The 26,267-nt window shown below is 47.2% G+C and overlaps 7 protein-coding genes across 15 annotated transcripts; 5 read left to right on the forward strand and 2 right to left on the reverse strand.

Annotated features, from left to right (window-relative positions):
* Positions 1-136: 136 nt before the first annotated feature.
* LOC122612330 (transcriptional coactivator yorkie) lies at positions 137-2,734 on the reverse strand. Of its 4 annotated transcripts, XM_043785872.1 has the most exons (6): positions 1,748-2,734; positions 1,408-1,499; positions 801-956; positions 494-546; positions 335-423; positions 137-173 (listed from the first exon to the last, which is right to left on the reverse strand). In XM_043785872.1, the coding sequence occupies exons 1-6, from the start codon at positions 2,596-2,598 to the stop codon at positions 152-154; spliced, it is 1,263 nt and encodes a 420-aa protein (XP_043641807.1). In that variant the 5' UTR covers positions 2,599-2,734; the 3' UTR covers positions 137-151. The 4 variants fall into 4 exon arrangements, with proteins under 4 accessions (XP_043641807.1, XP_043641809.1, XP_043641808.1 ...); XM_043785874.1 differs by lacking the exon at positions 801-956; XM_043785873.1 differs by lacking the exon at positions 137-173 and having other exon boundaries at positions 220-423.
* A 545-nt stretch (positions 2,735-3,279) lies between these two features.
* On the forward strand, positions 3,280-7,730 carry LOC122612329 (glycerol-3-phosphate acyltransferase 3-like). Of its 3 annotated transcripts, XM_043785871.1 has the most exons (7): positions 3,280-3,538; positions 3,939-4,142; positions 4,200-4,442; positions 4,955-5,191; positions 6,233-6,466; positions 6,969-7,225; positions 7,290-7,730. In XM_043785871.1, the coding sequence occupies exons 1-7, from the start codon at positions 3,404-3,406 to the stop codon at positions 7,591-7,593; spliced, it is 1,614 nt and encodes a 537-aa protein (XP_043641806.1). In that variant the 5' UTR covers positions 3,280-3,403; the 3' UTR covers positions 7,594-7,730. The 3 variants fall into 3 exon arrangements, with proteins under 3 accessions (XP_043641806.1, XP_043641805.1, XP_043641803.1); XM_043785870.1 differs by lacking the exon at positions 4,955-5,191 and having other exon boundaries at positions 3,282-3,538; XM_043785868.1 differs by lacking the exon at positions 6,233-6,466 and having other exon boundaries at positions 3,285-3,538.
* A 1,509-nt stretch (positions 7,731-9,239) lies between these two features.
* LOC122613061 (muscle LIM protein Mlp84B) lies at positions 9,240-12,207 on the forward strand. Its single transcript, XM_043787035.1, has 9 exons — positions 9,240-9,338; positions 9,444-9,580; positions 9,699-9,858; positions 10,400-10,502; positions 10,565-10,661; positions 10,722-10,818; positions 10,869-11,165; positions 11,228-11,548; positions 11,605-12,207. Exons 2-9 carry the CDS (start codon positions 9,466-9,468, stop codon positions 11,873-11,875), a joined length of 1,461 nt encoding a protein of 486 aa, XP_043642970.1. The 5' UTR covers positions 9,240-9,338; positions 9,444-9,465; the 3' UTR covers positions 11,876-12,207.
* Positions 12,208-12,412: 205 nt separating this feature from the next.
* Positions 12,413-14,889, reverse strand: LOC122615076 (carboxylesterase 5A). The gene is made up of 2 exons (XM_043789938.1): positions 14,224-14,889; positions 12,413-13,867 (listed from the first exon to the last, which is right to left on the reverse strand). The coding sequence occupies exons 1-2, from the start codon at positions 14,633-14,635 to the stop codon at positions 12,456-12,458; spliced, it is 1,824 nt and encodes a 607-aa protein (XP_043645873.1). The 5' UTR covers positions 14,636-14,889; the 3' UTR covers positions 12,413-12,455.
* A 116-nt stretch (positions 14,890-15,005) lies between these two features.
* Positions 15,006-15,498, forward strand: LOC122615077 (MICOS complex subunit Mic10). Its single transcript, XM_043789939.1, has one exon. The coding sequence runs from the start codon at positions 15,112-15,114 to the stop codon at positions 15,355-15,357; it is 246 nt and encodes an 81-aa protein (XP_043645874.1). The 5' UTR covers positions 15,006-15,111; the 3' UTR covers positions 15,358-15,498.
* Positions 15,499-16,059: 561 nt separating this feature from the next.
* On the forward strand, positions 16,060-20,523 carry LOC122613927. Of its 3 annotated transcripts, none has more exons than XM_043788348.1 (6): positions 16,060-16,171; positions 17,173-17,267; positions 17,694-17,807; positions 17,872-18,511; positions 18,577-19,057; positions 19,163-20,523. In XM_043788348.1, the coding sequence occupies exons 2-6, from the start codon at positions 17,228-17,230 to the stop codon at positions 20,234-20,236; spliced, it is 2,349 nt and encodes a 782-aa protein (XP_043644283.1). In that variant the 5' UTR covers positions 16,060-16,171; positions 17,173-17,227; the 3' UTR covers positions 20,237-20,523. The 3 variants fall into 3 exon arrangements, with proteins under 3 accessions (XP_043644283.1, XP_043644284.1, XP_043644285.1); XM_043788349.1 differs by lacking the exon at positions 16,060-16,171 and adding an exon at positions 16,419-16,546; XM_043788350.1 differs by lacking the exons at positions 16,060-16,171; positions 17,173-17,267 and adding an exon at positions 17,478-17,611.
* A 342-nt stretch (positions 20,524-20,865) lies between these two features.
* On the forward strand, positions 20,866-26,234 carry LOC122614733 (E3 ubiquitin-protein ligase RBBP6). Of its 2 annotated transcripts, none has more exons than XM_043789379.1 (8): positions 20,866-20,945; positions 21,797-21,981; positions 22,042-22,276; positions 22,331-23,084; positions 23,147-23,472; positions 23,762-23,911; positions 23,972-24,265; positions 24,331-26,234. In XM_043789379.1, the coding sequence occupies exons 2-8, from the start codon at positions 21,816-21,818 to the stop codon at positions 26,099-26,101; spliced, it is 3,696 nt and encodes a 1,231-aa protein (XP_043645314.1). In that variant the 5' UTR covers positions 20,866-20,945; positions 21,797-21,815; the 3' UTR covers positions 26,102-26,234. The 2 variants fall into 2 exon arrangements, with proteins under 2 accessions (XP_043645314.1, XP_043645315.1); XM_043789380.1 differs by lacking the exon at positions 20,866-20,945 and adding an exon at positions 20,954-21,083.
* Positions 26,235-26,267: the final 33 nt, after the last annotated feature.

Below are 26,267 nucleotides of genomic sequence, written 5' to 3' on the forward strand. Positions count from 1 at the left end.
TGGCTTGCACTTTACAAAAGTCGGGGCTATTCGGGTTTCAGCATGAGTCATCGCTGCTGACCACACCTTCCATCCACCTGAACTCTCTCTTTGTCGTTCGAAAGTCATCTGAATTAGTTGGCTCATCCAATTTCTTCTTTTCAATCAGCAATCAGCGCGTTGATGTCGAAGCCCTGAAAACCCAATAAGAAGGCGCCCAAGAATGAGAAACACACAAACTTCGTTATGTAAAGAAATACTATAAAATTTGAAAAATATTTAATTTAGAATAATACAAAATATAAAACTTTTAGGTCTAATACAGATGTATACATTGAATTAATTAATTTTATACCATTCCAAATCGTCAGGTTTGTGGGAAGACGGCGGATTTACAATGGCCTGTGCGTCATTGAACAAGTTACTGCAAAGATTATCCTCAATCTGAAAGCGGCAAAGTGGTGAATTGGTGGAGTGCAACTCGTTAATCCAACTGGCAACTGCGAATGCTTACCTGGAGGGAAGACACTAAGTTATCTGGGCAGTCGAGCACGCTAAGCCCAGATTCTGCAAAGATATACGGCAAAGATGGAGGCGTTAATAAAGGCATGGTGAAGGCAAGGCATGGAAAGATAAGGAGTGTGGAGGGTTCGGCCTCTATCTCAAGATCAGTACTATGTATAGTGAAAGCAGAGATGCCATGGGAATTACGTGATCGGCCCCCCGCCCACTGCGCACTCAATGTTATCTAGCGATATCGCTACGATATCTGTGTGTGTCTCGTGGTCTTACGCTAGTCGGGGTGTTGGAGCGAGACTTACGCATTCTGGGATCGTTCCATGAAGTCGTTCGATCAATGTGATTTATAAAGTAAAGATCTCCGGACTCGGTAACTGCCTGCTCCCAACCATCCGGCAGTGGACCCAAATTGTTAGCAATGGTCGATGTGGTAGTTTGTTTTGTAGTTTGCAAAACATCTATCGAACAAAAACAATGAATTACAAACCAAAGTAAATAAAAACAAATTAAAATATGTCTTCGACGTAATGCTGCAGTGTAAGCGGATGATAACTGAGGGGCATTTGCGCCCAGCATGCAGCAAAATTCAATTCAATATCAATTAGGGAGTACTCCTCAAAGCAAATTCAATCGAACTTCCACTTCCGAATGCCAAAATGATCAAGACTCCAACCCAATCCCGAAAAGTGCATTGACACGTTCAAATAGACGGAATGGACTCCCTGAAATCGGTTACGTATGCTGTTCATGCGTTAGATGAAATGAGTTAGAGCCTATTTGGTCCCTGCCTGGTCTCTAGCATAAATTAGTCCTCTGATTTGGGTGAGTTAAGTGGGTTAACAATGAGACGCAGCCACAGGCAGTTAACGACTTACTTAGCTAAGGCATGAAATCACAGAGGGAACCTACCATTCTGCTTTATTCGCTCGGCCATCAAGATTTGCTGCTGTTGGCGATATTGGATTCTGGGATCCTCCCACTGCGTAGATTTTGTAGTATGACTGCAAGTAGAGAAAACCATTGTTTAGCTTGCTGTTTTGGGTATAGTTAAGCTAGTAGTATTCAAGAGATAAGCTTTAAAGTCAGCGAGGTCAAAAGATGTGACTCATGCGAAAGTCTCACGAGAAGAGATCTTAAGATTGTGCATAAAGTTAATTTTTGGTTCTTTATGTATTCAATGGTATCGTTACTCGAAGACCTAGTATTAACTAAAGCTACTGAAGCTATTCCTAAAGTAGCCTATACTCACTTCAAGTAGTAGATCTGGCCATCGTTGGTCTTGGCTTGCTCCCATCCCGGTGGCAAGGCGCCTAGTTGGCGGTTCAACTGAATGGGGCTGATGACGTCGTAGGAGCGCTGCTTCTTGTGCACTGTCTGCATGGACATGGGAATGTCCTGCGACATGCAGGTGTTCATGGCGTCCAGATCGATGGCCGAGCTGGCCGGGGCACCGCTTGGGAACTCTTGGGCACTGTTCTCTGGGAAAGTGGGCCCAGCGGGCTGCTGTTGGCTGCTCGGATTGGCATTCGGATTGTTGGCTGCTGCTGCGTCGCTCCGGGCGCGCACGTTGTAGTTCTGCTGCAGCGAAGCGGGGCTGCTGCGGGCTCGGGAGTGATGTATCGCCAGGCGGCTGTGTTGGGGAGACGGCTGGATCTGGAGCTGGGGGATGGCGGCGTTGGGCGACTGGCCATCCGGCTGCTGGACGATGGACGCCTTGTTCCCGATGTTGATGCTCGACTGGGAGCCTGCGTCGTAGGTGGAGTCGGCGCTGTTGGCCCGCGAGTGCGAGGGCGCCGGGGGCGTGAAGAAGGAGTTGGGCAGCTTCCGCATGCGCAGGGGCAGCTGCAGCGGGCGCTTGGCGTCACCCGGATTCAGGACGCTGTCGAACAGCGCCTGCAGGTTGTCGTCCGTGTCCTGGTTGACCCGCACCACCAGGTTGTTGGACTTCATCAGCGACAACATGTCCTCGTCCTCGATCTCCTTCTCGATCAGGCTGTTTGTATTGCTGCTGGCTGACATCGTCGTTAACATATAAAAGGCACTTATTGTATACAAACGAAAACTACATAGAATTATCTTAGCGATTAGGCACGCGCACATATATGTTCTTCCATATACGTATCACTCCATCGCGCTGCGCGAAACTATAACATTAAGGTGTTAAAAACTAAACTTCGTTGCAATAAATAATAGTAATAATAATAATTACGGAACTGCCAACATAAAATAAAATTAGCCCAGTGTTGCCAGATGGGTAACCCCATCCACTTGTCCATTTCGTTTCCAGCGTACCCTGTGTAATCGGCTTCGTGGCTGCACCTGCGGAATGTCAGGGGTATTCCGCAAACCGATTACGATTTTTGCCGATTTCTTTCAGCTTTTACTAAGATTTTTTATTTACTCTGTAATTATTAGGGCAAGAAACTTATAAGATGTGTAATAATTGTGCACAACTGTATGCCCTGATATCAGACTATAGATTATTAAGCTTACCATAATTATTTTTTGGCTTAAATGAAGTGTTTGCTAAGTGAGAATAAGTTCAGCCAGAGCTTTAACGAAGGTGAGCCATGAACGCACATTCAATTACGAAAAAAGCTGAATGTAAATTACCTTTGTTGTTTTCAGTGTAAGTTTCCTCAACCCTTTCGAAACGATTAACAATGAAACAAGCCGTACCTCTCCTGCCTGACCGGAATCGTTCCATTTTCGTCTGTTCCCGGTAGAGATAGAGATGAACGCGGGCCAGGTCTGCAAGCACGAGACAGGTTTTCGACACAGCCAAGGTCCACCTCTAGTTCGCCGTACAGCAAAAAAGTATTTTAACATTGTATATATTGGCACGACACAATTCGGAGGCATTTTGCGCTTGACAATAACTAATGTCCCATGAACCAAATGTAAAATGATCGACGTGCTATTGGACATATTCTGGATCCCCATCGGCGGCTTCCTCTCATTTCTGATATTTATTTCCGCCATAAACAAATCAATCGGCGTCCGAAAAGCGTACGTGAACTTCCTCCTAAGGATATTCGAGGTAAATATTGCTTGGTTTCGGTTTGCAGATTAGCATGAACCGATTTGAGGTGCTCCAAGGCAACGGCGGTCTTGGAAAGGTGCTGTCTGGCCAATAGTTAAGCTATTCCAAAGTCCATAAATATAGTCAGCTTTTGGAGTACATCAAACTACGTCTGCCCTACGCACTAACTGCAATGCAGGCGAGTTTATGAAAACATAACTTGGCCAATAGTTTCGAGTAGTTCTGCGGCTGTCCTTAAGGTATCCGTGAGTCAGAAGTGCCCAAGTTCACATTTGTCACTCCGCTGACACATGCAAAGTGCCAGTCATTACCTCGTTCGATGATATGCTTGCGATACCCTTATCTGCAGATAATCCACGACTGGACCTCGTTAACAACTAATCACATTCACTTTCAGTACGGTCGAGTTAGTATAGAGACAGCATCCAAAGAAAACCAACACGTTCAAAATCCCAAGACTGACGACAAACAGGGAGTGCAACTAGTGGACGACGCCGATTCCAAAGAAGGCACAAATGGAGCCACCTTGATCACCAGGGACGCAGTGCTGCTGCCCCAGGCGCAGGAGCCCGCTCCAGAGAAACCAGTTTCCTCCACAAAGGTAAGAAGTCCTTTTTGTAGATGGGCATCTAATCCAAGAACCATTACCCAATTGCAGGATGAAATCAATTTCGATTTTGAGAAATGCTTGGACTACGTAAAGTCTGGCGTGGAGGCCATCATCGAGGACGATGTTACGTCGCGCTTCGAGGCGGAGGAGCTCAAGAGCTGGAACATGCTGACACGCACCAATAGGCACTACGAGTTCATTTCCTGGAAAATAACCTCCATCTGGGTGTTCGGCTTCTTCATCCGATACGTGATCCTGATGCCCCTCCGAGTATTGGTCTGCTTCGTTGGTGTGAGTACATTCGGTTCATTCAGTGGCTTTTCCACAACTACCCGATCGTCCCGATTCCCATGCATGCGACAAATTACCCCAAAGGATGCGCTTAAATAATGTATTCCTCTTCAGACGTTACACTAGCAACATGCAAAGGGATTGGGCGGTCGAGTAGTTATCATCTTACAGGGCGAAAAGAAAGGGACCCAACGGACAAGAACTGAAGAAACTTTTCCTACCAGTAGAGGAATGTTTTCCTCAATAGATTACATTTCGGCGAAGAGCTAGTTACTCAGTGATTTCAGAGAAATAACTTTGGGCAAACAGTAGAGTATCGGACGACCCCCTATAGCGCGTTTTGTTATCAAAATTTGCTTGCACTAACGTTCACTGAAAGTCGCAGTACCGCGACTTGTGATTAACAATATTTTCGTTGATAATTTGTTAACTTTCCCATAATTTACCACCATTTATTTGTGTTGTGTGCGTCTTTTAATTTACTTCTCTAATAAAAACTATTTAATTCCTAGGTTTTATTTGCAGTTTTATCAAACTCTATTGTGGCTTGTTTACCTTTTCGATTTGTACGGCTTTCTCTAGCGAGCTTGTCATTCAAAATTACGTTCCGCCTTATTTCAAGTTCTATGTCCTCCTTTATCAAGTTCCACAATAAGCAATATAAGCCCACAGTTTCTGGGTTCTGTGTAGCCAACCACACCTCTCCCTTGGATGTGGCTATATTATCGACCGATTGTACCTACTCTTTGGTGAGAAAGAAACTTTATCTTAAATTCGTCACATAAACTGGTTTCATTTAAGTTAAAATGCATGCATGTAACACCCGAAATCGCACACTTTGTAATCCGTTCTTGTACCTAAACATACTAAATCCTGGCGCTCTAACTTATCAGTTCGTTCATTTTATCCCATAAAGAGAAACTCGACTTTTGGGCCTCAGACTTTGGCTTTGACTTCGGCTAGCAGCCTGGTAACCGCCGATAAATTGCCCAATGGCTTTATTGGTTTCCATTCGCCCAAACTTATCAAAGAGTTCCCATGTGAACGCCTTGGCAGATAGCCATTATCTCTGTGTGTACATGGAGTTTAGACCCGACGCATATTAACATACCTACAGGCATCGATAAGTTTCGGCCCACCTTGCTGACATGAATTACTTCATACTATTAGTGCCTGATAAGTCGGAGCTGTTCCGAGACCAGGCAGAACGTCGATTCGAGAATGCATGCATGAATTTTTGATTGGAGGTGCAGTTTTCCATGTGGTCCTAGTTAATGTTGCAGTACTGGCTTTTGTTTCGTCCCCGCCTAATGTGTGTCCTTTGCAAAGTAGTTTGCTGATTCTAGCCTATTCGTTCGTGCCGTGCAGGAGTATTGAGTATCCAAGAACGCGAATCAGGTAAGATAAGCGCCATGGGTATGAAATTCACTTATTTATTACTTGGTTTATGACTCCCACGGTGCCACGGTCTATTACGTCTGCCGATTAGCTTCAGCTGTTTTCCGTGGTTTCCCCGGTGAATTTTGTTTGCGGGGTGCGCTTCACGGAACGGAAGTGCGAACCTAGAATCGCAATGATGACCTTTAGATTACGCCTAGGAGTAGCCTAGTAGGAGCACGGTATACCAGTGGGTCACAGAGTCAATTCCCAGTTAAAAGTGTAAACGTAATGTCTCGAAGACGAGTGGAGATGACCCCCGATGATTTTGAAGAAGACCGCCTATCCAGAACTTGAAGCTCTAAGTAACTGAACCCCCTCACTGTTCCCATTCTCGTTTTGTGCCATCTTAGGTAGTGTGGTTAACAGTCTGCACGGCTGCAGTGGGATACTTGAAGGATGGGCCCTTCAAGCGGGATCTCGTGCACAAGGTGCTCGGCATGTGCTTCGGCGTTTTGTCCAGCGCGATATCGGCGGTTATCACCTACCACAATGAGGATAATCGCCCGTCATCCGGTATTTGTGTTGCCAATCACACCAGCCCCATTGATGTGCTGGTCCTGATGTGCGACTCGACCTACTCGCTGGTAAGGCAACGTTTGGAACCTGACGCTACTAACCCCCGTATGGAAATAATCACGATCTTTGGTTTTAACATCTTACTTTCTCAGTTTCCTGTAGTACATAGAATCACACAAACATATAACCCCCTTTAAAGTGGTAAAACGCTTGAATGCTTTTTTATTTTTCCCTATGATATCAATAAGGCAAAAGGACTAGCTCTATGTATAGATAATTCTTTCAGTTTTCGAGTCACAAAGAACAATTAGATTCAATTTAATAGTAATTAGACATAAGAAAACTCTGGTGTCAGAACTCAAGCCCACCTGGAAATGCTCTTAAAAATAAACTAGGCTGTTAAAAAGAAATGACACTTACCGAAATTTGCACGTGCAGGTACTAACCCGAATTTAAGCTTGCTGCGGTGATGGTTTTTGTTTTGCATGTTTAATGTGTTGGATTTTTGTGTTTGCGGTAGCACCAAGCATCTCCCATGCCAGATAATAAGAGTTTCGTCCGACTTTCTAGATTGGCCAACGCCATGGAGGCTTCTTGGGAGTGCTGCAAAGGGCTCTGGCCAGAGCATCTCCCCACATTTGGTTCGAGCGTGGCGAGGCCAAGGATCGCCATTTGGTGGCTGAGCGGCTCAAGCAGCACGTCTCCGATCCGAACAACCCACCGATCCTCATCTTCCCGGAGGGCACTTGCATCAACAACACGTCGGTCATGCAGTTCAAGAAGGGCAGCTTCGAAGTTGGCGGCGTCATCTACCCGGTGGCCATTAAGTGAGTACTGGATGTTTTGGCGCGCAAGTTATATCTCATCCATGGGGTCTCCTCCGTCTTGAAGGTACGATCCGAGGTTCGGCGACGCCTTCTGGAACAGCGCGAAGTACTCGATGATGCAGTATCTGTACATGATGATGACCTCGTGGGCCATCGTCTGCGACGTGTGGTACCTGCCCCCGATGTACAGGCAGGAGGGAGAGTCGGCGATCGACTTCGCGAACCGCGTGAAGAGCGTCATCGCCAAGCAGGGAGGCTTGATTGATCTGGTCTGGGACGGGCAGCTGAAGCGCATGAAGCCAAAGAAGGAGTGGAGGGAGATCCAGCAAGTCGAGTTTGCCAATCGGCTGAAGTCGGACTCCACCTAAATTACCATATTTCTGCAGTGACTGTAAATGATATACATTATTTTGCATAATTTGTATTGCAGCGACTGTAATTTGTATAAATTACGATTAACAATTGGATGGTTAAATAAACGATGAAGTCACATGTACAATTATAATAATTATTTGTATATTAATTAATTTATCTATTTTGTAAAAATAAACGATATCTGATAAGCTGATTATCACAACATCTGGACTCGACTCGCTGTAAATTCATTTCTTTGTCATGCAAATCCACACGAGCCACACTCTGGCGAAGAATGGGCTTGAAGGTGAGGCCACTTAGCTGGATGGAGCGAGACCAGGTCAGCAACCTATTGATGTGGGGATGCTTTTGGCCAGCTGCATATCATACATAGCTAAGCGGAGCTAAGCGAAGCCAAAGAGATGGCTAATAAATGGATTACATATCCATAATTATGCGCCGCGCGGCTAATAATACGAGTGACTCAGTGCTGTGCCAGTATGTATGTACATATGTATCTATTTTGCACTAATTGTCCACCCATACAGGTAATTAAGACACACTTCCGTATATCGCTCGCTTCCGAGCTTGAGGCGATCGGATCGAGTGGTTAATTCCCGACATTCTGGCGAGGCGAGCTAACCCTGAACTGTCGCCAAAACTGATGGTGGTATCGGATCGACACGCGGATGGATAAACAATGCTGGCAAAGCAAACCCCATATCGTCAGATTTGTCGAGTCAATGGGCCTGGGCCTGGCCTTCATAAATTGTTAGGCTCATTGCCAATCGCAAGTGAGCGATTTACAATTAACAAATACCCAGCGCCCCTCTATTTATAGATATGTTTATACATGGGCATCGCCTGCGATGATGAAAAGATGCTTCACTCCATCCACATTCATGTGCATATTCATTTGGCCCCTAATGAAACACTTGTGGCTACTCGATCCACTCTCGAAAGCGCTTTTTCGAAAACTGGAACCTATTTTCGAGGATTTTATGGCGTGTAAATCCGATTCCAATTCCAATTCCGATTCCAATTCCAATAGATTTGAGATCGAAGAGCGATGCTCTTACACAGATCAAGAGGCGAATGCGTAATGTGCTTATTTATGGATCTGGGTTGAGCAGTTATGAGCTATTTTCGAATTTCTAAGACTAAAATAAGGCCATGAATGTACTTTGATACACATCGCATGGGTGTGCATATATTTTTAGACTACAAACATACATATTTACATCTGCGCGGATCTCGGTGTGCGTGTCGAAAGCTAATAAATTAATTGTTGCGTAAAATCAGATTACATATGGGTGCGGGGTGGTTCGTCGGTTGGATGGTAATACGGGTAGTACAGAACCTTCGTGAGAAGCAGCCCATTATATATTTCGATTTTTACCAAAATCTTGCATGCCTCGCACTTGAGAGTGCACTAAAACAAAGCACTTGAAGCCAAGGCAAATTCCTGGTGGGGGGCATATAGTAATCCAAGTTAGTCCAACTAACGGCGGTTACCAGCCAGCCCAGAAATGAGACATCGGCGTGGATATAGCCGTATAGAGTACACATACACAGAGCCGTGGGCATTGCATGATAAATAAATGATATATTCAGAAAGTGCTGTTTTTATTACGCAAACTGTATTTTCTTAGTTGTGCCGTGTGCATCCACAAATATAGACTACCTGTGTACAGAATCTTTCCAGTCTAGTCCGCGGCATTTCCGACGAATAGGAACTACTTCACAGAGTACCTCCGAGGTATATATCCTAAGGATTATATGTATATAATTCGATCGCGCCGATCCATCCACACGCATTGCCATCGTTGCAGTTAGCCCTAATCACAGTTTTTTGCCCCCGCAGACACACACGCACACAGAACAAAATGCCTTTCGTTCCCGTTGAAACCCCCAAGTGCCCCGCGTGCGGCAAGTCGGTCTACGCTGCCGAGGAGCGCGTTGCCGGAGGCTACAAATTCCACAAGACCTGCTTCAAGTGCAGTAAGTATTGGTGGTCCCTCGAGCCGGATCCCATACGTCCTTGGTCCTTCGAGGCGGATAGCTATAGCTAATACAAACTCCCCCCACCTCACAATCCCTCCTCACTTGCCCGTTTCAGGCATGTGCAACAAGGCCCTGGACTCGACCAACTGCACGGAGCACGAGAAGGAGCTTTTCTGCAAAAACTGCCATGGTCGCAAATACGGTCCCAAGGGATACGGTTTCGGTGGTGGTGCCGGCTGCCTGTCCACGGACACTGGCGCCCACTTAAACAGAGAGTAAGGACTAAATAAGAACTATGTTTTGTATGAAAATTGTGTAAAATTCCTTGAATTAAATGTGTAGTTTTGCTTTCTATTAGAACCTGTATGTTTTAAATGTTTCCACGCCCCCACAAATCAGACCCCTCCCCTAACTTTCCGGGCAGAAACCACCAGGGATATCCAGTTTCTGATTCCCTGGAAAATTCCACTAACGCCACCCGATTGTTAATGTTCAACACACAAAAACACATTGTGGTCTTTGGTGAAATAATTCTTGTATCTTTGTTTACAACGTCCACCGACTGTAAATTGGTAAAATAAATGTACAATAAAACAAAGTAGTCGTAGGCTTATTCACGTGCTATAAATAGGTTTCTATTCGCATCTCCCCGTCGCTGTCTATGTGGATTTCGTGTACTCCCCCATTTCGTTTTCTGTTCGGGCACAACGACCGACCTTTCCGACTTGTGTTCCTCGCCAAGTGTGTGACTAAGATGCCCCCCAATGAGTGTCCATCCAGAGCGGTATGATTGAGGGGGGCTTGGAATCTTTCTAGATTCGTTCCGCCGAAGATTCCCCCAAAAGCTCCCGACGGACTGGGCTGCCCACGGTGTGGCATATATGTGTATGCCGCCGAGCAGATGCTGGCCAGAGGAAAGGTGAACTATTGGGGTCTTCTGGGTTCGTCGGCCCTTCGCTTAGGTGCTCTTCTTTATCGCAGGGCTATCATCGGAGGTGCTTCAAGTGCGTGCAATGCAACAAGACGCTAGACTCGACTCTTCACTGTGATGGTCCGGACAAGGACATCTACTGTAGAGGTACATTTCGAACCCCCAGAGTTTAGATAAATGGGATCTCTAGAAGCATTAGCATTGCAGGATGTTATGCTCAGAAGTTTGGGGCCAGGGGCTACGGGCACATCGGCATTTCGTCCTTGGGCTTGATGTCCGACATCAAGGATTGCGAGTGGCAGAGGTGAGATCAGTACCATCACCAAAACGAGGTAATTCCATTGGTGCTTCTAGCGACATGGCTCCCAAGTCCTCCGTCATAAATGTGGAGCAGATCCAGGCGCCCATCGGGGAGGGATGTCCTCGCTGTGGAGGCGTGGTCTTCGCCGCGGAACAAGTCCTCTCCAAGGGAAGGCCCTGGCACCGGAAGTGCTTCAAGTGTCGGGACTGCACCAAGACCCTGGACTCCATTATCGCGTGCGATGGTCCGGACAATGAGGTCTACTGCAAGACTTGCTACGGCAAGAAGTGGGGACCCCATGGTTACGGATTCGCCTGTGGATCCAGTTTCTTGCAAACCGACGGCATTACGTGAGCTTGTTTCCTCTCCAAGGAACCCATCTTCCTTAAAATCCAATCCCCGATTGTTGCAGTGAGGAGAACTTGGCGTCCGAGCGACCCTTCGTGGCCCCGGACACCACTTCGATCATGGCTCCGGACGGCGAGGGATGTCCCCGATGCGGTGGCGCGGTCTTTGCGGCCGAGCTGCAGTTGTCCAAGGGGAAGATGTACCACCGGAAGTGCTTCAACTGCGCCAGGTGCACCCGACCCTTGGACTCGGTGCTCGCCTGCGACGGACCGGATGACAACATCTACTGCAAGCTCTGCTACGCGAAGTTGTTTGGTCCCAAAGGAGTTGGGTACGGACACACTCCCACTCTGGTGTCCACCAACTACGAGTACACGCCTAGCTGGTAAGCTCTGAACTTGGTTGCTAACGATCGTCACCCCTTCTGACTGCCTCTTCCAGCTGGGGAACCATCGATCGCAACGGACAGAAGTCGGAGAACGGGTGTCCGCGATGCGGATTCATGGTCTTCGCCGCGGAACAGGTGAAGAGCGCGAAGAACGTGTGGCACAAGCTCTGCTTCTACTGCATGGAGTGCCGGAAGTACCTGGACTCGACCAACTTGAACGACGGACCCGATGGCGGCATTTATTGCCGCTCGTGCTACGGCAAGTTCTACGGACCCAAGGGCGTGGGCTACGGCATCGGAGCTGGCACACTGACAATGGCTTAAGAACTCGACCAAAAAAGCGCACTCAAGAACTAATCCCCCCCGGTATGCAATAAGCTCCAAGATTCGTATTGGGGTATCAAGTTCTTGGGTGCCCACATTTTTGAGGCTGACGAATAGGTGTAGTATTGCAATTCCACTAAAGGGTACTTTTAGCTCCAAAAACAAGGCGAATCAGTTGGCGGTGGTTAGTATAGAAATTGTATAAGTCTCGATGATAAGTACCGAAAAATGCATTCTGACCTCCGACTTGAACTTCATTGTACAATCTGCGAAAACGAATTTCCACACTTTACTGGGGATGCCTCAGAAACCAACAGGATAGGTGTGTAAAAGTATGCAACACAATGTTTCAGACACACGATTTTGAAATCCTTGGGAGTTCTGAGGCACTCCTATGATATGATATGTATGGCAGTCGTAGCAAAAACCAGTATCCTATAAGTTTCGAACGACAATAAACGACAAGTGGTAACTTTGTACATGTGTTCTGCTGTTTTCAAGTATTTATTCATATAATAATAAGTAACGGTAGGACAGATTGCTTGGAGAGGGTCAAAGCGGTTTCTATTGCAGGATCTCTTTATTCAAAATATATTAACGATAATGCGACAATGCTAAGGGTACATAGTATTGGAACGGAAGTGGCGACCACCAGGCCGCTGCCCGAGAACGTGGAGTTGCAGCAGTCGGCGGAGTAGACGAGGATCTTCGGGTACAGCGATCGCCAGAAGTTGATCCGCTGGTTGTTCAGCAGGTTGTCCGTGTTGAAGCTCTCGTCGACCAGGAGCACCGAGTCGTTGTTGGGCGTCATGGCGTTCCACTTCACGTACACATTCGACTTCGTGGGGTTCGAGGTCTTCGCGAAGTTCGCCCACAAGGTCATGATTATATCGGCGATTTTCTTGTCGGTCGACTTCCAGTCCACGGAGTTGGTCATGTAGGGATTGCCCCACACGAAGACCTGGTCGAAGTGCTTGGGCACACTTATCCAGCTGGGCAGATCCTGGAGCACCGACCGCGGCCGCATCCTGAACAGGTAGCTGTAGACTTGGCTGTCGTTACTGATCAGATCGGCGAACGTCTGCATGGGCGTGATGTAGAACTTCTCGGTGTGGGCACTGATGATGTGCCTGTTCGCCTTCTTGGCGTCCGTGTCCGAGTCGTTTGCGTACATGAAGTTGATGGCGTCGGATATCAACTCGTAGTTGGAGCACCACTCGTAGTTGCGCACCAGCTTGTGCATGTCGTTCACGGCGATGTCGTTGAAGAATCCCTCCAGATCGGAGGCGCTGATGTCCGTGTCGAGGTTGTCCTTGAACAGGGTCAGCACCTCCTCCATATCGGTCACTCCAATGATCACGGGCACCCTGTGGTAGCTGCCCTTCTTGAACAGGATCTCCGGCTGGTTCTCGATGAACGGATACGAGGTGTTGCTCAGCCCAAAGTCCACCACAGGGCCCCAGCTCACCGAGGGCAGGTTCTCCGAGAGCCGCTTGGCATCGATCCTCTTCAGGCACTGGATGAACATCGAGGTCGGCCTGCGCGGACAGCCGAAGGTGCTGGACACCTGGTCCAGCGATCCCTCGTACTCGTACGGCATCTTGACGGGACTCAGCGGATTGCCCGACATGATGATGGCCTTGTGGAAGCCACCCTTCGACCACTCACCCGACGTCATATGCAGCGCCACACTCACCGCACCCGCATCATGGCCCATCAGGGTGATGCGGTTCGAGTCGCCTCCAAAGAAGTTGATGTTCTTCTTCACCCAGTAGAGCGCGGCCGACTGGTCCATGAGGCCATAGTTACCCTGGGCCTCGCCGTCGTCGGTGGTGAAGAAGCCGAAGATGTTCAGCCGATACGAAAAGGTCACCACAATCACCTTCTGCTTGAAGACCAACTGAAATGGCTCCACATCCGCCGGACTGCCGGTGGAGAAGTCGCCGGAATGGATCCACACCACAACTGCGTATCCGTTGATTTCGGGCAGTCCTGGTCGAGAAACAGAAGTACAATGCCAAATTAACATATTTAAAATGATTATCTTTACATCAACAAGGTCGTTTTGTGGGGGTGACCCAGAAATACCGACGGTTGATATTCGATATGAATGCATTTGCATACAAATGTCAACCTAAATCCCGCCCGAGAGATTTCTATGCCAACCCCATTGTGTTTAGGTTCATTATGATAGCCAATATTAAACTATAAATTCAAAACTAACAAGAGATAAATATTTACATAAACATTTCAAGAGCCTTCAAAAGGTAACCAGCTGAGATATACGAGGATCCCCAATGGATTGATCCAAAGATCCATCTACATGATGAGAAGCTCAAAGTACATACCATCAGGTACAAAGACGTTGAGATACAGGCAGTTCTCCTCGAACTTCCTGTCCGCATCCTGGGCACTTGGGTCGGACTGTATGATTTTGAGGATCTGCTCGGTTTCCTTGCCCACGGAGGGCATGGCGTTCTGCCAGCAGTCCGGCTGGAAGACCGTCGCGTTGAAAATGCCCTTCCACGGTGTTAGTTCGATATCCGGCGGCTGGAATCTCCGGGCGTGTGCGTAGCGAATGCCCAGGTAGGCCTTGATGTTTTGGGTCCGGAACATCTTCAGATAGGTGCCGGATATGACTCCGTTGCCCGGAATGTGTATAAAGGGCGCGTCCACACATTGCACAGGTGCGAAACAGTAATCGCTGAGTAGGTGAAAAAACACGGCCAAGTAGGCCAGGAAGTTCGCTCTGCAATCCATGCTCCGTCCGGTTGCTTCACATCTTTCCCTGTTTTGAACTTGGGCGACACTGTTCGCAATCTTGCGAGGCACGCGAGCCCTTCGTTGCCATGGCGAAAATACACAAAAATATTGTTGCCTAGGATTTTGTAACTATGGCTATGGCACTTATCCATCTCCTTGCGCTGAGGTTGTATTTATTTATTCAGCCTACGTCACCGTCGGAATGCTGTTAACCCCAGATGGCCCCATTTCCAAACTACAGCATACACATATTTCAGAAATATTGAAATCAGTTTCAAATCATTTCAGTTAAAAATCTTCAAAGCTTGAATTCTTCAGCATTTCTCTCTGACTCTTGTGATATATAATACCCTATTGATAAACATCATATATTTCCCAAATTCCAAATGTCATGTGTTCGGCTTAAACGTCAATTTCCCCCACAAGTAACAAATACACCTCGAAATTTTTGAAAATTGCTTCCAAGATCGAAGATGACCCATGAACCGCAGAAGCCCGTCAAGCCGGCAGCCAAGGAGCGTCCGGCTGTGAGCGAGGAGACGAGAACCACGGACAAGTGCCTGGCGGACTTTTGCATGAAAGGCGGAAGTGGCCTGATCGTCGGCTGCGCCTTCACCTTGTTCTTCACGCGACCACAAACCTATCCCATTTGGCTGGGACTGGGCATCGGAATGGGCGTGGCCTACGACTGCTGCCAGAGCCGCTGGAATCAGCAGTGAATCATCAGCAATAACTGCGGGCTTCAACTTAGAAACGGGGTTTCTGCTACTGTGGCATGGTGTTTTTGTAAACTTTTTAACTATCCTCGGCAATTTCCCCTCTTAATTACTTGTATTACATTAAACTGTACACAATCCGAACTACTTACTTCGCAAAGCCTGTTCGAGAGCGTTTTGGAAAAAGCGTTTTTCAAAACTCTTCGGCTAGCTGAAGCTGAAGCTGAAAGAGCCGCTGCAAGTGGCGCAAAGTCGGTCTTTGGCCACCGAAAGTTTAGTTATTCCCACGGCGTCTCGCAGCGGAAAAGCAAGAGTGGCAAACTGGTTTGGGGATCGGCGCGAGTAACCCTACTCTTCGCCAGCCACAATTACCATTACCATCGCCGATGTGGCCGTTCTCTTCGGGAGTCCGAGACTGCGCATGTGTGCATGGGCCATGGTAGCTGCGGGTATCGGGCTCGGGCTCGGATTCAGATTCACATCCACATTCAGATTCAGATACGTTCGGATTCGAATTCGGATTCGGATTCGTTGCCACTCCAGCTGTATGCTTCGCGTTGGACCCACCGATAGCTTGGCTTGCTGCTACAGTTTCATAATTGTCTCGGCCAGCAGCGGCGGAGTTCATGATTTCGCTCGGAATATGTTTTAGCCAGATCAGTGCAGTGTTGGCCCGAATAAGTGCTTAAAAAAATGCACTTTTGAGCGTGTATGTACGTGTGTGTGGCAAGTTGCTGGCGATCGAAAATACGTGAATGAAAATATGAGCTGCCACTGAAAACCCACTGAGAAACCCACTCTTGAGCCTGAAGTGCAAGTGAGTTGTGCCGCGGAAGAAAAGAAACTGAATCGATTACCTTTCGCGGAGACGACAAAGCCAGTGGCAACGGGAACCAAAGTCGAAAAACTAAAAACCAAATACCCATAGACACAAAACCCAAGACCCAAGAGCCAAGCTTAAGTTGGAGCCTTTCTCTATTCAATGTTTCTCAATGACCTAATGCTTTCGATTGTCTTTGTGCTTGCGAGTGTGCGTGTGCATTAGTTACATACAGTGGGTGCGAAAACTACTCGTTTCAATGTTTTGCTGCCACAAAAAGTGATCTGACCAGTTCTGTGGGAGCCAAGGCATTTGGCACGGCGCCTTCCAAAGACCAAAGTGATCCGCCGCCGCGAAAGATCGAAAGATAATGTATAGTAATACATACATCGTGCACATATCTGCTCCATCATTAGGGGCCACCCTACCCAGTTTTACCCACTCCACATATGTAGTTTACCCATTCAATGCCAAAAGTTAGCGGTCGATGGCTGAATATGCTTAACGATACACCAGTTGGCTGTCAGCAAATTGGCTCAACTTCATTTTGTAACTAATGATCGATCGCAATTCGAGCATACGAAATCCAAACAAAGCTGGCCCAACTCCTCCTCGCCTCGGAGTACTTGGAATCTTACATAACCATAACCAGTGGCCGGCCACCAGAGCCACTTGCATAGATAACCCCGAATTGAGTACAACACACAACACACAACACACTGGCTTTCAAGCCCACATCCACATGCTGGCCCAAAGTGCTCACGAGTGGCCAATTTAATTGTTTATGGCCTCAATTAAGCCCTACGCAACAAATTGGACCAAGAAGTTATCGCCATGGTCCAGTCTTCACAGCGCTAATTACACGTTGTGTGTTACACCTGTATCCATAGCAGCTTAATTGAAAGGCAGTTCATTATTCAAATCGGTTCGGGAGAAAGCCTTTTAATTGCCTGACAACTGCCAGTAATTATCCCCATATCAACTTCTTCGGTTTTCAGATCTTATCAAACCTTTCTACGCTTTTCACCCGCTGAGTTTTACAATACAAAAAACATGTTGCGCTACCTGCTCATTCTTTGCGCCCTCGGAAGCGGTGAGTTTATAGACTTAAGATCAACTTTCTAACACCTCCTTGTAGGGGGGAGAAACCACCAAAGTCCCAACTGTCGCATATATTATACCTTAGATTTGCTGCCGGACCTACAGCGTTCGGCCTATTGTTTACCCTATTGTTTGGCAGTAACATATCTTAATCACAATCGCTTCGATCTTTGTCATTTTATTAATAAATTGAATGTATATTTTCTTGAGTAATTGCGCCTGCCAATCAGAAAAACTTTTTCAGAAAACCAGTTTGCAAAGAAATTTCGCGCTTGTACTTTACGAGAGCGCCTTGCCTTGAATTCATATTTACGAGTATGTGTATATATTATATTTGTAAGCCTAATACAAAAAGCCATTCTATGGCTTACGAACAAGCAATCCCAACTGAACACCGACTTCGGATACCTTTCCCCAGCTACTTGCGGCGATGTTGAGTTGCTAACCCAGACTGTTTATGGCTTCCTGGACTTCACCACCACCATTGGGAACACCGTCATGGTGTTCTCGCCCCAAAGCTCTCCAGCCTTCGGTGAGTGCATTACTATATCACCAACAATATAACGAAAATATTTTTCCATGCCTTAATATTTTAGAACTCAAGTCCAACGACACACACGAGATAGTGAATATTATAGAGACCAAGCCGAAAGTAACCAAGAAAGAAAAGGAGAAGGTCGGCATCAAGCCAACGCCTTTGATTGTGACTCACTCGAATGTCATTCCCGAGACCGAAACATCCCAGATTGAATCTTACAACATAAGTCTCTCCAACTCGCCCATTCAGACCCTGCTGAATACCCCCGAATACGATCTGCTGTCCCGCCAGCCGGAGCAGTTTGCCGAGGAAACCTACCGCCTGGTCAACTTTAAGTCCAAGAACGAGGCCGACCGCCAGCGGGTATATGCGTCCAAGAAGGAGCCCGTCCATGGCTACCAAACGAGATCCAGCGAATTCAGGAGCATCGTGACGGCGACCAAGGACTCTGGCAAGTTCTCAAAGGTCTCCCAGGTCTCGCAGGTCCACGCAGTTTCGAGTGTGGAGAAGAAGAGCAAGCCGCGACAGACGCGGACCAACAAACCAGTCACGCCCTCGATCCAGCCGAGCAGGACTCTCAAGGAGTTCTCCACCCAGACCCAGCTGTCCAGCAAGCCACCCAGGAAAAGCCACCAAAGTGGCCGCGACAACCGAGGATCTTCGGGCACCAGGAAGCCCTCTCGACCCAAGGGAAAGCGGTATTACAAGCCCATTTCAAAGGTATCTTAGTGTTTTTTACAAACTTGGCCCACTTCCATTGCAGGAGGAACAAGCACACCCAGAGTGCCAAGCCGGCAGTAGCTCCATCAGCAACCGAAACCACCTCGCGTCCCTCGTACCGAACGAAAGCCAACGCGAATGCAGTGCAGGAGGAGCCAGTGTCGGTGGTGAGTCCCAACGCCTTCAAGCTCAACAGGCGTCCTGGGCGATGGCAGTACAAGTCCTCGCCGAAGCCCAAAGTCAACATCAGGAAGAACGCCAACCCCAATCTGCCCAGCGCCATCCAAAACGACACGGCGCCAAGTGAGGAGATCCCCGTGGACATCATCACCAACCAGGCCATAAACAATGGCAGGGATCTAGAGGCGTCCGGCTCCCAAAACGGACCCGTTGCGAACAACAACAACGACGATCCCAACTCCAAATACTTTGTGCAGACGCTGAACGTGGAAATATCTACACCCCAACCATTCATAGACACCTATTACGAAATTGCAACCATCAAGACTCCGTTTATATTCCAGGTAATTATGCTGTGTGTTTTTTCCATTGCACACAGACTCAGTTTCTTTGTTTGAAGTTCCCACGACCATAAACCCCATTAATGGCATACTTACGTTTGATTTCAGGCCGGAGTGGTTAAGAAAACGCGCTTCCTGACCGTCACCTCCACCATAGAGAAGGTGATCCAGGAGGAGCACACCAAGGAGTACTCCGAAGACGATGGTCCGTTGACGGAGAACATTTTGGAGGCCACCGCCAGTACGGATGACCTTAAGACCTTAACGGGCAGCGTTACGACCTTGAAACCCATCTATCTGGGCGAGGAGACGGAGACCCCCAGCCTGGAGACCATAACGGAGTCCTTTTCCATAACGCACACTAAGCTGAAAACCCAGATCCTTCCCGTTGTGTACGCGAAAAGAAACGAAACCATCCAAATTACCCTGGTTCAGACCTACGACTACACCAGTCTCATCACTGTGACCCAGACCATTTCCCCCTTGAGCGACGACTTCAATCCCTCGAAGAACTTTAAGGACTTCGAAGGAAGTTTGGACGAGGCCGGGTCGGAAATCAATCTGGACCTTGAGTTCGGAGACGAAGACAATACGGGCAAATTCGACGCAAAGATAAAGCCGAAACTCAAAGTTGAGGCAAAGAGTAATGTTACCAGTCCACTGATCCCCCTGATCCCGGAATCGATTAGTTTCCCGGAAACTCTGCAAAACAGCTTGATAACTTCCACGCGACCCGTTATCAAACTGGAGACCATCTGGGAGTCCCATGTGGTGCCGTTGGTCAGAGGAACCGAAACCATCATGAGAACGCTCTCCAAGTCCGTGGGTGTCGTCGAGAAGACGGAATACGTCACTGATGTCGCCACCATTTCCATGCCAACGCCATCCTCGCAGTATCCCTTCTCGATCAACCCATTCAATCCTTTCAACCCACTACTGCCCATTCCCCCCCAGCAGTTCATCACCTCCACCGAGGTGCAGCAGTCCATGGTGACGGAAACGAGTTCCAAGGTCTTGAAACTGACTTTCGGCGCCAGAACCGCCTACACCACCATCTTCTCCACCTCCGTCGTTCCCACAGCCGTCACTAGGTTAATAACCGCCACGATTCCCGGCCAGCCAGGCCAATCCTTCCCCAACTACTATCCACCTCCTTACAATCCATTTGCCTATGTTGGTTAGTTTTTAGAACTGATCTGCGTGACCCCATTACTTCTTTGTAACTAGAAATCCTGTATTATATTTAAGAACACGTGCAAATATCGAAAATGCGGTGATACAAAAAGCAGTAGATTTTATTAGATTATGAGCACTTTGTCGCAAAAGTTGTTAATGTAAATACTCGAATTAAGACTAAATTAAAATTGCATCGAATTTGTTTGGATCTAAGATAAGCAAAATATGGTTGTAGTTCGGTTTAACTGCTGTTAATAAATTTTTGAACCTTTTTATTCCCTAAATTGGTTGTCTGCTATCGTTTTATTCACTCGTTATTCAATTCACTTTATTTACTGCAGCTTAACAGTTATTTGATTTGTAAATGATCGATACTAATATGTTTGCACTGCATTCCATTCCATCGTTTCATGCGAAAGAGAACCAATGTTTACCTGCGTGCCTTGCAAGTAACTGATAAAAAATCAATTACGGACAATGCGACCTTTACCAAATGTTTACCATTACATCAAATAATATCAATAATTTATATTTTTTAAAACTTTCACTTTGCAATATAAATCACACTCTACCATCGATATCGATAGCTTGCTTCTATCGATACCCGCGTGTGCGTCCGCATTTCACATCTCTAGTGCTTTTGCGGCACATACGCATCTCTAGAAAATTGGAAAAAAATAAAATCGTCGGAGTTTTTATGTGCTTGCAAAGTAGTGTAAGTACTTGCTATTTTTGTGCCTGCTGCTTGCCGGTAGTAAACAACACGCGTGAACAGCGATGCCTTGCAATCCTCAACACAATTCAAGTGCGGCTTAAGCTCGAACAACCCATTATCTTGGGAGAAAACCGATGTGTACGTACATATGTATGTTTTCGCGTGTGTATTTTTATGCACATGCAATTTTATGCTGCTGCCATGCAAAGGTGCAAAAAATGCGTAACGCTCTTCGCTGAAAGATCATGGATTTGATCGGATTCTAGGCGGTACATACAAATGTATATCTGCAGCTTGTTTCCGGAATTGAGCAACTTCGCATACGTACCATACGTACGTATGGTTTTATGTTGGCATAATTATCTGTGGTTCAAGTGAAGTGCGTGGTGCAATTTGGGAATCTATATTCGGCATACTTTGGTAAAAGGCCACTAAATTCGTATTTGTAACATAATTGGTCCGCCGCTGTAATTATAGCACAGCCCCTATAATGAAGTTCGCACTTTCTCCTTATCCAAAATCAACATTGATTTCAGAACTTGCAGGGATTGATGTTGTTTGAAACCTATTCTAGTGATCTTTTCAGACTTTATGCAATCTCATGCTTCCCACAAATCGACTGATGGCATTGTATCAGTTTAAGACAGACCAGCAAGCGTGTCAAGCAGGTTTTTAGGATTGCAGCGCCCCCACACGTTTCTAGCTGTTTACTCAAGCTTTGTAAACGTTATGTAAACAGCTTTATCTGTTTGCTTATTAAGATATTTATGAAGCATATTCTGTACATATTCTCTGATAACCCAATTGCCTTGGACACTATGAGATAATCGTATTTAATCTCTTCATCGCAGATTTCTTTCGTGTGCAACCATGTCGGTACACTATAAATTTAAGAGTACCCTCAACTTTGATACAATTACGTTTGACGGACTTCACATTTCTGTCGGGGACCTGAAAAGGGAGATTGTGCAGCAGAAGCGACTGGGCAAAATAATCGACTTTGATCTTCAAATCACAAATGCGCAGAGTAAAGAAGGTATGTCCACCGTAATCCGCAGTGTTTGCACTTGCTACATGATTTGCTTTGCCTCACCAGAGTACAAGGACGATGGAGTGCTCATTCCCAAGAACACAACGCTGATCATATCGCGCATTCCCATCGCCCATCCCGCTAAAAAGGGCTGGGAGCCACCAGCTGCAGAAAATGCCTTTTCAGCGGCCCCTGCAAAGCAGGACAACTTCAACATGGACCTGTCCAAAATGCAAGGCACCGAGGAGGACAAAATCCAGGCAATGATGATGCAGAGCACCGTCGACTATGATCCCAAGACGTATGTAGTTTAAAATCTTTACAAAATGCCATATCTTATGTATTTTCTGTTTAGGTACCATCGTATTAAAGGGCAATCGCAGGTGGGCGAAGTTCCCGCAACCTACCGATGCAACAAATGCAAGAAGAGCGGTCACTGGATCAAGAACTGTCCATTTGTAACGGGAAAGGACCAGCAAGAGGTGAAAAGGAACACTGGAATTCCGCGCTCTTTCCGGGACAAGCCAGATGCGGCTGAGAATGAATCAGCCGATTTTGTGCTGCCTGCTGTGCAAAACCAGGAGATACCGGAGGATCTGATTTGCGGCATTTGCCGAGATATATTCGTCGATGCTGTCATGATACCATGCTGCGGAAGTTCCTTTTGTGACGACTGTGTGCGAACGTCCTTATTGGAGTCAGAGGATAGTGAGTGCCCCGACTGCAAGGAGAAGAACTGTTCCCCTGGCTCCCTTATACCTAATCGGTTCTTGAGAAATTCAGTGAACGCCTTTAAAAACGAGACTGGGTACAACAAAAGCGCGGTTAAGCCAGCTGCAGCAAAAACTGAGGAAAAACCTCCTGTTGAAAAAGAAGTGGAGGAAAAGCCGGCAGCGGAGGAGGAACCAGAAAAGACTGAGGTGAAACCTGGAAAGCAACAAGAATCCGAAACCAATGGCAGCAATCCGCCAAAATCGGAATCTCCCGAACCTCCTCCAACCACAGAACCATCACAAAAAGAAAAAGATAAATATGATTCGGACTACGAGGATAACATTACTATAAAAATGCCCCAGCCTGCAGCTGATTCCACATCAGTTCCAAGCAAGGTAAGACCTACATCTTCGGCACAGAAGCAATATAGATACTAATTAGTTATTCATCGTTTCAGAGATCCCCCAGTTATTCCCAAAGAAGTGAGTCTTCTCACCGACGGGACAGGTCAGATTATGTTTCCGAACACGATCACAAGCACCACCGTCCATCGAAATCGGAGTCTGCTAACAAGGACCGGAGTCTCCTGCCCACGCCCATTGGCACCGTGCCCAGCTACCAGGGACACATGATGGGCGAATCGGAAGAGGCTCGTCGATCGAGTGCCTATAAGCCCCCTTATATGCAAATGCAGCGCGGCCCACCTCCGATGCACATGATGGGTCACCACATGCCAGCCTACAACAACGGGTATAACAATATGGGACAGAGGCCTCCCCTAAGGTAGGTTTCTTTTCCACCCGTCTGGATCCCGCCACCACGTGGATTGAGTCAAGTGTCGAAGCCACTGGAACTCCGAGGTGTTGACGAATCCATACGCAGCCGGTCCTGCCTGATCTCAATATTTTTAAGTTCCAACAGAGAGACTATACACACACTAGTTAAGAGTATTTTAAGCTCTGGGCTAACGAGCCTTTATGCTTTGTTGAATATTGGTTATTCCTAATTAAAACAGTATTGCTTACAATCAACGTTAAGCTTTTTGAATTGTAATTAACTTCTAAAATTGCAGCTATGTGCCGTATCAAAACCAGGCCGTACACCCAATGCGTACGCCGTACGGAGCTGCAGGCGGAGGTATGAATATGAATATGTCACAACCATTTCAGTCCCCCAATTTAGCCTCGATATACCAAGGCGTGGCAGCGAAGGTCGGTTCCGGGTGAGTATCTCTAAGGCATTGCAGAAGCCTGGGATAATAAGTAATGCCAATGTCTTGCAGTCTCATTGACGATCCGTTGGAGGCCTTTAATCGCATCATGAAGGAGAAGGAGCGGAAGAAGGTGGACCGATTTCGCAGTTCCGACCGCCATCGATCAAGGTCCCCGGATAGACAGCGGCATCGCTTTAAATCGCCCATGTACGACAAGGACAGCTCCAGGGATAATCTCAAGGACAAGAGACCGCGATCTCGGGAAAGAAAGCGAGAACATAGCTATGAACGGCATATACGTCACCCTCGTTCTAGTCGCCAGCCGAATGATGGCTCTAAGTCACCAGGTGGCAGAATCAAAAGGTAGTTTTAAAACCTGTCTTTTCTGTGCTAATGTCTAAATTGATTATCTACTCCCTCATTCTAAGATCTGGCCATCGTCGCTCTGCGTCTCCAAAGCCGGGCTACAAGAGTGATTACCGGGACAAGCCGTATAACAAGCCCAGTGCCCCAAAGCCGGAGCCAGTTGAGCCTCCTCCCCCCGGATTCGAGCCGCTGCAGCTGACGGATGAAGACGGATACAGGAACAAGCACCCGACCACTTCGGAAGCATCGCAAAGCAGCAAGGCGGAAAGCATCAAGAAGAGGGACAACCGGCACGAAGAGGCGCCTCGAAAAAGACACAGATCGCGCAGCAAGAGCAAGGAGCCGAAGCCGACCGAGAGCAGTTACAGGAGCCTGACTCCGCCAGCAAAGATCACCACACCGAAAATGACTGCTACCCAGTTAAGGGAACGCGAATCTACGCCGAAAACGCCGGAAAGGGTTCACGACGGATATCTGCCTACAAGGGCCAGAATTATGGTCTCCCAGACCGACATTAACGACTCGGAAATGGAGCCCAATGTGGGCAAGGAGAACAAGGCGAAGAGTCCATTGTCAAAGGATCGCAAGAAGAAGAAGAAGGACAAGGACAAGGCTGACCGCAAGAAAAGCAAGAAGGATAAGCGCGCCAGGAAGGAGAAAGGGGATCGTCAGAAGAAGAGCTCCTCTGTTAATCGATCCGACTCTGATATTAACAACAGCTCATTAGTGAATGAGCCAAATTATAAAGTCTCCTCTCCCAGGGCCAGTTCCAACTTTGAGATAAATGCGGCTCAGCTTTCTCCTGCTCACAACGCTACTGAAAACGTTAATCCGAAGAAGAGCCATTCCTTCCTAAATGTGAGTGTTGCTAGCGACGATAATCTCGGCCCAAGAAGCAAACTCAGCGAGGCTAATTCTGTCAATCTATCCAAGTGGGAAGTGGAGGAAAATATTTTAAGTTTGGAGGATGCCACCAAAAAATCGGCCGGCGTCTCCGACGATCCGTCGGAAATCACTTCAGACGTCCTGCGAAAGGCTGAAAACGCAATATTTGCCAAGGCTATTAACGCCATCAGGCCCGTGGAATTTCAGGTTATTATCAACTCCAAGGACAACAGCAAGGACCGCTCCGTAATTCGGAATGACAAGGATCGCTCCCCTTCACCCAGGCGTACCAGCAGCAAGTCGGTAAAGGAAAGGCTGGGCAACAAGATTTCCAATGACAGGAGCCGTTCGCCGGACAATTCAAAAAGCAGGCGACGGGAGCCGGTTGCAAAGAGCTCCGACGACGATGCGAATCGAGGCAGGTCAGATCGTCATGGCAGCCGGAAGAGGGACAACAGATCCCGCGACAGGACGGCGCCTTCAGAAAAGAGGCAGGAGCGTCCGTATAAACGAAGAACTCCGGAGGATGACAAGCTTAGGCGCCAGAACAAGGAGCGCTCCGACTCCAGGCACCGAAAACATGATCAAATCAATAGCGACGACTCGGATCGAAGGGCGGCCAGGAACACCAAGTCCAGCGACAGCCGTGTGGTCTCCTCTGTAACGGCCGTGGCTGCTCCTCCCAAGCCCTGTCGTCCGGACAACCCGTTCCGGAAGTTCGTCGACAATAGTTCGTCGAGCAGTTTAGTTGTAAAATATGATAATACGATACAGAATGAGGGCGCATCCTCGGACAACGGCATGGAGCACAGGAAGCAGCGGGATAAGAAGCTGAAGAAACATTCTAAATATTCGTCAACCGAGTCGTTGAGAAGCGAAAAACGCAAGGATTTGAAGAGCAAAAAGAAGAGCAAGATTTTGAAAAAGAAGAAAAAATCAAAGAAGTAGGTTACGGTAGGGTACGAGATAAGAAGAATATAAATATTGAAGATTTCTGTGTACAAATCAAAGATTTTTAATGTATGTATTTATCATGCAACTAAGTAAACAAATAAAACAGAACTACTCAAGGAAATGTAAATCGAATGGCTTGCTTGCTATGATCTAAAGTTAA

Source organism: Drosophila teissieri, chromosome 2R, assembly GCF_016746235.2.
Source record: "Drosophila teissieri strain GT53w chromosome 2R, Prin_Dtei_1.1, whole genome shotgun sequence".
Lineage (NCBI taxonomy): Eukaryota > Metazoa > Arthropoda > Insecta > Diptera > Drosophilidae > Drosophila > Drosophila teissieri.

Excerpts from the sequence above, each read along its gene's own strand:
- LOC122612330 (XM_043785872.1), bottom strand. The coding sequence starts at position 2,598 with ATGTGCGCGTGCCTAATCGCTAAGATAATTCTATGTAGTTTTCGTTTG. Across the intron at positions 957-1,407 it reads CGAGCGAATAAAGCAGAATG|ATGTTTTGCAAACTACAAAA; the intron begins GTAGGTTCCCTC and ends TTTGTTCGATAG. Across the intron at positions 424-493 it reads ACTTAGTGTCTTCCCTCCAG|ATTGAGGATAATCTTTGCAG; the intron begins GTAAGCATTCGC and ends TGCCGCTTTCAG.
- LOC122612329 (XM_043785871.1), top strand. The coding sequence starts at position 3,404 with ATGATCGACGTGCTATTGGACATATTCTGGATCCCCATCGGCGGCTTC. Across the intron at positions 4,143-4,199 it reads AACCAGTTTCCTCCACAAAG|GATGAAATCAATTTCGATTT; the intron begins GTAAGAAGTCCT and ends ACCCAATTGCAG. Across the intron at positions 6,467-6,968 it reads GCGACTCGACCTACTCGCTG|ATTGGCCAACGCCATGGAGG; the intron begins GTAAGGCAACGT and ends CCGACTTTCTAG.
- LOC122613061 (XM_043787035.1), top strand. The coding sequence starts at position 9,466 with ATGCCTTTCGTTCCCGTTGAAACCCCCAAGTGCCCCGCGTGCGGCAAG. Across the intron at positions 9,581-9,698 it reads CAAGACCTGCTTCAAGTGCA|GCATGTGCAACAAGGCCCTG; the intron begins GTAAGTATTGGT and ends TGCCCGTTTCAG. Across the intron at positions 9,859-10,399 it reads GGCGCCCACTTAAACAGAGA|ATTCGTTCCGCCGAAGATTC; the intron begins GTAAGGACTAAA and ends GAATCTTTCTAG.
- LOC122615076 (XM_043789938.1), bottom strand. The coding sequence starts at position 14,635 with ATGGATTGCAGAGCGAACTTCCTGGCCTACTTGGCCGTGTTTTTTCAC. Across the intron at positions 13,868-14,223 it reads CAACGTCTTTGTACCTGATG|GACTGCCCGAAATCAACGGA; the intron begins GTATGTACTTTG and ends TTTCTCGACCAG.
- LOC122615077 (XM_043789939.1), top strand. The coding sequence starts at position 15,112 with ATGACCCATGAACCGCAGAAGCCCGTCAAGCCGGCAGCCAAGGAGCGT.
- LOC122613927 (XM_043788348.1), top strand. The coding sequence starts at position 17,228 with ATGTTGCGCTACCTGCTCATTCTTTGCGCCCTCGGAAGCG. Across the intron at positions 17,808-17,871 it reads CCAAAGCTCTCCAGCCTTCG|AACTCAAGTCCAACGACACA; the intron begins GTGAGTGCATTA and ends TTAATATTTTAG. Across the intron at positions 19,058-19,162 it reads AGACTCCGTTTATATTCCAG|GCCGGAGTGGTTAAGAAAAC; the intron begins GTAATTATGCTG and ends GTTTGATTTCAG.
- LOC122614733 (XM_043789379.1), top strand. The coding sequence starts at position 21,816 with ATGTCGGTACACTATAAATTTAAGAGTACCCTCAACTTTGATACAATT. Across the intron at positions 21,982-22,041 it reads AAATGCGCAGAGTAAAGAAG|AGTACAAGGACGATGGAGTG; the intron begins GTATGTCCACCG and ends TTGCCTCACCAG. Across the intron at positions 22,277-22,330 it reads GTCGACTATGATCCCAAGAC|GTACCATCGTATTAAAGGGC; the intron begins GTATGTAGTTTA and ends TTTTCTGTTTAG.